Here is an 8767-nt window from a genome sequence, read left to right on the forward strand (position 1 = left end):
ATCTCCATTAAAGTTGGAAGTAATGGCAAACCAGTATGGAGTCAATACAAGCAGTAATGTATATACCGGGCTTCAAAATGCTTGTTATAACGACTTGGATCATCAAATGAGTGTAATGGGCGATGAGATTTTTGAGCTTCCTTCCTTTTCTCCTTACACAAGTACTGAAACCCATTGCTACTCCACTTCCTCTGAACAATACAATATGCAGGATTTTTGTCAATTAGATGACCAGCTTTCTAGCAATTCCCCCTTTCTAATTGTGCCCGCACCTCCTACCCATAATTCGTCCTCACACAGTGCCTTTAGAGAATACATAAAAGCTAATCCAAAGGCTACCTTTGATTTTTTCACTCCTGGTCAAATTTTGCACAAGAGATGTTTTAGGTATTTGAGCCAAATCGAGGAGAACAAAAAAAATCCCTTGCCAATGTCAAGTTTAAGGGATTCTCGTGCTCGTGCTCCCAATGATAATCAATGTGAGAAATCAAATACTGATTCTCACGGTAGCTCACACTTTCTGCGTATGATGGCAGAGAGGAACAGAAGACTCAGACTGAAACAACTTTTCACAAATCTTTACTCTCTTGTACCAGCTGGAAGGTCTAAGGTATTGCCAATTTTTCATTTCGTTGTCTATTTCTGAGAATACCTTTTTGTCTTTCTTTGCTTCTCACATCTAGAAATCCTGCAGAGTTTGAATTTAAGTAACTTTGTTTTCATGCCAATCTCTGAAATGGTTTCAATCAGTAGCCATTGCATTACTATCATTTTTCTTCAGAGTTTAAGTTGCAGGCATGTGGTACTAGTTAATGTACATATACTGAGTTTATTTTGGGAACCGATGAACAAACATCCACAGTTAAGTGCAAGGTTTTGGAACTCATATTTCATGAGTAGAAGTGTGTACAAATTTATCTCCCATCAGAATGAATGATTCATTTAACAACTATTGCATATAAGTGATGTTCATATGAATCAAGCGTCAGAACTTTCAGGAAGGTCAGAAATCTCAATACTATTTCAACTCAAAAATGTTTAACCATGGATTTTCCTCCAAGGCCAAGCCCACTTAGCTTGCCATCACATTCGCTATATTTTTTTCCTTTTTGAATACTTGTAATGTACTGATATGTGCATTAAGACTTTTGGTAGTCATTTCATTTAGGTAATGTTCACATGGTTGAAGCATCAGGAATTTTTGAGAGGTTATCCATCTCAATACTACGTCTCAAATACGCATAACCATAAAGTTTTACCAAAATCAAACCCCCTTATCTTGCCATCCATTTACAAAGGTTTTTTTTATATTATAAAATCTACCAATGCTTTATTCTTGTAATGTACAGATCTTTGTCTTCTTCTAAAAGTTGGACTCTTTAATCTTGTATTTACAGCCTAACAGGTATTCAATACTGGCAAATACTGAAAAATATTTGAGGGACTTAAAACTCCGTGTTGCTCAGCTAGAAAACCAGATCAAGACTTTGGAAGGAAGTAGCGGGTTCGATTCCCACCAGCAGCCATTTAATTCAAAGAACACATTCCTTTACAATAGCGATGGAATTATTTTGGAGGAATGTAAGGATATCCCCGGCCAAGTGAAGATGAGAATAAGTGTAGAGAAAGATGTGGTTTCATGCCCAGCAGCTCTGATAAGGAGGGTACTGGATCATTTGAGAGCAGAACAATTGGAGCTCGTTTCAATTCACTCCCATACAGAGGCATCTCTGTTTCTTACTAAAATTGTCGTCCAATCAAAGGTGTATATTTTAATCCATCTCGTCAGCTTTGTCTTTAAATTATTCAATTGCACTTGTCTAAGAACTCTGATGACATGCTAATTTAAAATGTTTGTTGGAAATTATGAGAAGGGCCACCAATGGGATACTCGCAAGTGGCAATATTTTGGTCATGTGATGAGACTCTGTGTTATCAAAATTTGTGATGGAGAGGTTTAATGGCAAGTTGACAGAAATTCTACCATGGCTATTTAACCAACTGGTAGAAATTCAGTCAGCATATTATCCACTTCCCATGCAAGACAAGGTGTTGAAATAAAAAATATAAAGGCTAGAGGTTTCAGTTTGAACTTTCGTTCTTTCATATCATGTAGCTATACGATTTTGTAGATGATATAAAATCTCTCATCAAAATATATATTTCAAACAGGCTACCTTACTTTGTAAATGATATAAAATATTCCATCAAAATATATATATTTCAAACAGACTTTTTTATTGATTCAACATATATGTTTCATTAGTAGCTATCAACAGTCTTATAATGAGAATTGAATAAAAGAAATAATATAATAGTTCTAACGTCAGATTACAATAAAACAAAGATAAAAATTATACCATTTACAAAACTGTAAATATGAATCTTTTCATTAGTTTTATTTATGGTTCTGCATAAATATTTTATTATGAAACAACTCCTCCTTCAATCTCTTTCTTGATGATCAATAGCTCGGATGAGTTCATTTTGATTTCTCAAGTTGTAAAATATTTTAGTGGAAGAGTTTGGGTGAAGATATCAGCAATTTGTTCCCATGTAATATTTAAAAAATTACTTTCAGAATCAAGTTTATATTATCAAGTTTATATTAGATCGCACGGGAAAATCCATAATCAAGAGAGGAGAGCATTATCCTCTTTCTAGTGATGGATCAGAAAGATCATTCAAAAACATATATACAATTGATTCCAAAAGCAATCTTTTGAAGACTTGGCATTGACCAGATTGATATTAATATTTTCTTTGTACTTGTTTTGCATCATTGCACTAAGTGGAAGTGTAAATAAATATTATATAATGTTCTCCTATCTATTCAAAGACTAGAACAAACTGATTATAAGAAGAATATATATAATAAGATCCATCAAAGATAGCAAAAAGGCTAAATTAATGTAATGGTATTTTTTTGTCAGTTTTTGAGGCCTTCATTTGATAGATTTTTTAAAGAACTTATTCATTTTTGCATGATGCTCCCCTAAAAGAAATTAATGCAATTGTTCATAACGAAAGAAATCACTATATGTTTCTTAGTCATAATCATCATCCAACAATATAATTCTATTAGAACAACAATATAATTCCATGCCAAAACATGGAATCATATTGTTGGATAAAATTTGAAATCATTTTTTAAAGAAGTTATTTATTTTAAATATCAAATGTTATCCAACAATATAATTCCATGTTTTGGAAAAATGGTGAAAAGTAAAAAAAAATTAAGTTATTTAGATTTCAATAATTCGTTGACTGGGAATGATTTCATATATTTGATTTAAAATATTGAAAATAAATTAATACTGTATGTTTTATTTAGAATAAACGATTTTTGGGAAGAATGATTACATTTTTTGTTCAATGATTATTTCTACAAAATATAGTGCAAATGAATTTTGTTGAATGACTTAATTTCTTATTTAATTGAATATTGGGGAAATAATGAGGAACTATAAAGTGAAAATAAAAAAATAAAGAATTGAAAAGGGACAAATTGGATTAAAAGAAAAGGAAAGGCACTTTTGTTTATTCATTTTGTTTTGGGAAGAATTAATAGATTTTCACCAAAACCCTATTTCAACAAAATTCTGTTTTTGAAATTGGGAGGACAATTATGAATGGATTTGCATGGGATTTGAAGAAATGAGATAGGAATTAGATTGGGAATTTTTGTAATGTGCTCTCCTCCTTTCTCTCTCTCCCTCTCTCTTGGATTTTTGTGAGTCTTGTTTGTTTGTGCAAACAAACTTGAGGTATCCCTCTCTTTCTTCCTTTGGTTTATTCTTTTGGATTTGGATTCCATACTCACCCCTATGCTAGAATAGGAATTCCCTTTATATATTTAAATTCAATAAAATAAGTACTCCATTTTGCATTGTGACGGGTGTATGTACACTTCTCCGTAAGCTATCTCTTTGAAATTTGAAATAACACTCCTTTTCTCTCACTAGTTCCTTGTCCTTGTGATTGTTCTAGATGTTATACCTAGTGATGCTCTGCAAAAGGGGGTTAATGTTTAGACTAAAACCTGTGGTCGTATAATACATAAGAAACACAAGAAACAAAGAAGAGTTAGTGTTAATCAACCAAAAACTAGTCTAAGAAGGCATACCAAGAGAGACACTAAAAACATAATGAAGTATTTAACTATGAAAGAAAACACAACAAGGCATCTCCAAATGCCTTCTACCATGCTCATAGCTCCTTCTCCCTTGTTCCTCTCCTATCCAAGTTCCAAATTAGTGTACCTCTCAACAGCTTTTTGCACTATGGATCTCTTATGGAGGCTCAAGATTGAAATGATGATTATTCTAAAATGTTATGCAAATGTGAACAAGAGCTAAAATGAGGAATTATCTATTTAGCTAGTGTTAATTTTAAACCAAAAGAGTGAGTATGATGGATTTATGCTAAATGCTCTCTAGAAATGCCTATAATGTAAATGCTTGAGAATGCTGGAGGATTTGAAAATGAGGAATGTGAGCTCTATTTATAGGTAAAATGGAGCAATGGATAGTTGAGATTGAGTAATCTCAACAAGGGTCAGGATTGAATGATATTCAATCCATGTGAGGGCTTTCAACCCAATCCCAGGATGACAAGTGTCAACATGAGATGAGTTGAGAGGAGAGGGAATAAGCATTAAATGTTTGACATAACCTGAGAGTTAACTTGGGAGTTAAGGTTAAGGTTGGGTTGAGTGAATAAATTCATTATCTAAAGAATAATGCTTTTATCCAATGGATAAACTCTTGTACAAAGGTTAAAGGGATAACCATGGTCAAAGCAACAAATGCTTGAGTAGACACATGGGTCATATGCGGGTTGAGTTAGGGGTTAAAGTCTTTAACCATGGGTACAAGTGGATCTAACCATAAATGGTCATGTAAGAGCCATTAGTGGTTTGGAAGACTTTAGAGGTTAAATTGTTGAACACATAAAGCATTTAATGCTTTTCAAAGACTTTGGAGTCTTTGAGAAGTGACTCCAAGTTGCTTAGGAATGTGACAATAATTAGGGGATGGATTAGGATAATTAGGAAGGGGTTTAGAAGAATCTAGAAGAGGGTTAGGATTGCAAGTGGGTTTGGTGGGTGAGAGAAAATAGGATTTTTATTGAAATAAAACTCATTTATTTCAACAAATAGGTGCAAGTTGCTTTTTTAGGAGAATGCAAGTGGGGGGATTTAGTGATTTATTTAAATAAATGTTTTATTTAATTTATTTAAAAGAGGAAAGGGGTTAAATTTAATAAATAGGATCTATTCATTTAATTGATTGTGAATTTGGTTTAATGTTTTAATTAAAATAAATTGAATAATTTATTTAATTAATAGGAAAATGTTTTGAAGAAGAATTAATTAAATAATTATTTAATTAACTGATGGCTAGTGGGTTTTTAATCAAATAAATAACAAATATTCATTTAATTAAAATGGACAGATTTATGCGACTCCATTTGCCCTTCTTTGAGACGGTGTGGTTTATCGCGTCATTTCAAAGAAAGAAAAATAGGTGTGAAGAAATATGCCCCATAAAATTTTAATTTAATAGGTGGTATGCCCCCTCGAGAGATGGGCCGAAAATTTCAAAAAATCAGGCGATCTCTCGAAAAAGAATGAAAATTGGCGAGGTGGTAGAAGAGAAGAAATAAGTAATATTAGTGAAAGAATAGAAGAAATCAGAGTGAATATGGACAAACATCAAGCCAGTGAGTACCCTCAGGTCATGCAGGAGATATAGGAAAATGTGGTGGTTGTGCTTTCGAGTGATGCTATATAACTGATCAAAATTGGTTGAGCAATCTGGTGCAATTGGTTTAATTGCCCCGGTCAAGTCAAAGCATGATAGTTGATGTTAGTTGTTCGCTTGGACAGGATAAAGTCTGAGTAAGTGAATCAAAGTGACCTAATGGTGACTTAGACAATTGATGTAATTGCCCGATGAAGTCAAGGTATTTGAAGCAAAATACTCGTTGAGACTTAGACAATTGATGTAATTGTCCATTATGATTGTGGTTGATTGGTTGATCAATTGAGAGTGTGTGTGTGTGTGTGTGTGATGGATGGTTGTGGGGAATCATGGCAGCCCTGTTGAGACTAGGTCATTATGATAAATGCTTGTTATAGTCTAGGTTTGCCATGATTGATTACCTGTTGAGACCCAAAGATACTTGATCAGAGTATCTGTTGATAGTCTAGATGTGTGTGAGTCGATGTGCCTTTGTAGATAGAGCAAGTGGCTTGATTGGGATGACTGAGGATGGGAAACACAACCCCTCCTGTTAGAGATAGATGGTGATGAATGTGGCTTGATTGATTTGATGGGGCACAATGTAGGGTATGTGATGTTGATTATCAAGATGGGGAGGGTGGGGGGGTTCGATGGTAGATAGAAGAAATGGAGGACCTATGACTCATTCCTATGGAAGAAGAGGAAAATAGAGTATGCACCCATTGTCATTATTGTATATGAATGATATGTAGCTATTTATGAATGTATCGATGGATGGAATGCAACAGAATGCAATATATACAGAGGAGGTGAAATGACGATCCATAGTGCTTTATTTTCATCATTGAGCATGATAATATCGAGCTTGGATGAGGTAGTAGGAACCAAGGATGGAGCATTGTACTTGCAAACATATAGCATAAATAAAGAATAAAGAATATGGACCCTCGATAATGGTTCATGCTCATATGGTCGAGGTATATGATGTAGTCAGCAAGCCATAGTGATCCATGACTGTATTTTGCATATGATCACATAGCTTAGTGAAATTCCCACGTAGACACCATTAGTACATGCCCCAGAACTTCATCGGAATAATTCGTAGAAGACATACAAAAAATGCTTAGGAACCATCCCGACCACTCTAATCACTTGTGGATATCCCGGAGTAGCATACAAACCTGATATAAATGAATAAATAACCTACAAATCCAACCAAGTATTTTGATAGCTTTAAACAAAATTTTCTTGTCAAAGAAAAATGTTATCATGTCTTTGTTTTGGTGAGGAAGGATGCATCCTTGCTAAAACAGTTTGTGTGTCGATTGTTGATTGTTTGGTTGATCTGATAAGTGGTCATCTTTTGAGTGTTTCACAATGTTTGTTTGGTAACTGCTTAAAAAGCGTATGTACAAGGTGTTGCCATGTTTTTGATTGATTTTTTATGTTTTATCATTTTTTTGTTGAATTTCGTGAGTTAGTTTTCCAATGTTTTTAGTATTTTGATTAATGTTTTGAATGTTTTTGGAGTTTTTGTGAGACAATTTTAAATGTTTTTGGTATTTTGTGAGATGGTTTTGAATGAAGAACTCAATGAATCACAAGTAATGTAGAATCCACTTTCATTAATAGGTTTAAGGGCATTACCCCCAGTGTAGGCATGACTATGAAAAAGTGGGATGCAAGACGCATGAAATACCATCCTTGATTGTAGATCAATAACAACGGATGGATGAATGGATGAAATGAATGTGATCGCAACAAGTCTGAAAGACAATGGAGCCATATCCCTTACGAGTGGCGCCTGTTTGCCAGGTTTTCACCATCACACTTACCCAAGGTGCCACTAGAGTGGTTGTTCATTGTTTGGATGCATGATTTTTTATTTTTTTTAACTATTTTTTTGTTTTTCTTTAGGACATTTTTCTAAATGTTTTTGGTGTTTTTCTAGTATGTATGGGAGCCTGATGCTCTGTATAGCTTTTAGGTATAAAACCGTTTGAGGTGCATGTTGTTGATCAGATCTGCTAGTGGTTCTCCTTCTGAAGTAGCCAACTGATATGCCGTGGACCCAAAGACAACAGTGATAACATATAGACCCAGCTAGTTTGATTCAAAATTTCCCTGATATTCTCAGTTGGGTTGGTTAAGAGGATTCTCTCAAAGAATAAGATAACCTACCTCAAATGTACGAGGTCTAACTCGATGATTATAGCTTCTGCTCATTTGTTGTTGATAGGATTTGAGGTGATTGTATGCAGCTTGTCGTTTCTCATCAAGTAGTTCCAAGTCTTGAAGACATAATACTTTGTATGCTTCATCATCTATGAGATTATGCAAGGAAACCCGTAGTGACGGTATCTCGACCCCAATAGGTAAGATAGCTTCTGCACCATAGACCAGTGAGTAGGGAGTTACACCTGTAGGGGTTCGAATGCTAGTTCAATATGCCCATAGTGCTGGATTTAATTGAACGTGCCAATCACAACCAGCATCATTGATTGTCTTCTTGAGGATTCTCAATATGTTCTTATTTGATGCTTTGGCCTGACCATTGCCTTGTGGGTAATAGGGAGTGGAAAAGTGGTGTTGGATGTGAAACTTCTCACAGAGTTCACAGACATCCTGATTTTTGAATGGAAGATCGTTATCTGTGATGATGGACATGGGTACACCATACCGACAGATGATGTAATTAAGGATAAATGAGGCGATCTTCTTGCCGGTGACTTGGGTAAGTGGAACAACTTCAATAAACTTTTTGAAGTATTCGGTGGCGGTAATAATAAATTTGTAGCCGTTGGAGGAAGATGGATGGATTTTACCCACAAGGTCAAATCCCCATTGACAAAAAGGCCATGGTGTTGTGATTGGTTGCAATTCCTATGGTGGTGCATGTATCAAGTCTCCATGAACTTGGCATTTCTTACATTTTTGAACAAAATAGGAGGAGTCTTTTTCCATGGACGGCCAATAGTATCTAGCTCGTATGATCCTTGGCTAACAAAGGACCGGTTGCA

The 8767-nt window shown here is 34.7% G+C and overlaps 1 protein-coding gene across 1 annotated transcript; it reads left to right on the forward strand.

Moving 5' to 3' along the window:
• LOC131054837 (uncharacterized) lies at positions 1-2168 on the forward strand. Its single transcript, XM_059210360.1, has 2 exons — positions 1-610; positions 1398-2168. The coding sequence occupies exons 1-2, from the start codon at positions 23-25 to the stop codon at positions 1842-1844; spliced, it is 1035 nt and encodes a 344-aa protein (XP_059066343.1). The 5' UTR covers positions 1-22; the 3' UTR covers positions 1845-2168.
• Positions 2169-8767: the final 6599 nt, after the last annotated feature.

Source organism: Cryptomeria japonica, chromosome 8 (genome assembly GCF_030272615.1).
Source record: "Cryptomeria japonica chromosome 8, Sugi_1.0, whole genome shotgun sequence".
NCBI classification, from domain to species: Eukaryota; Viridiplantae; Streptophyta; class Pinopsida; order Cupressales; family Cupressaceae; genus Cryptomeria; species Cryptomeria japonica.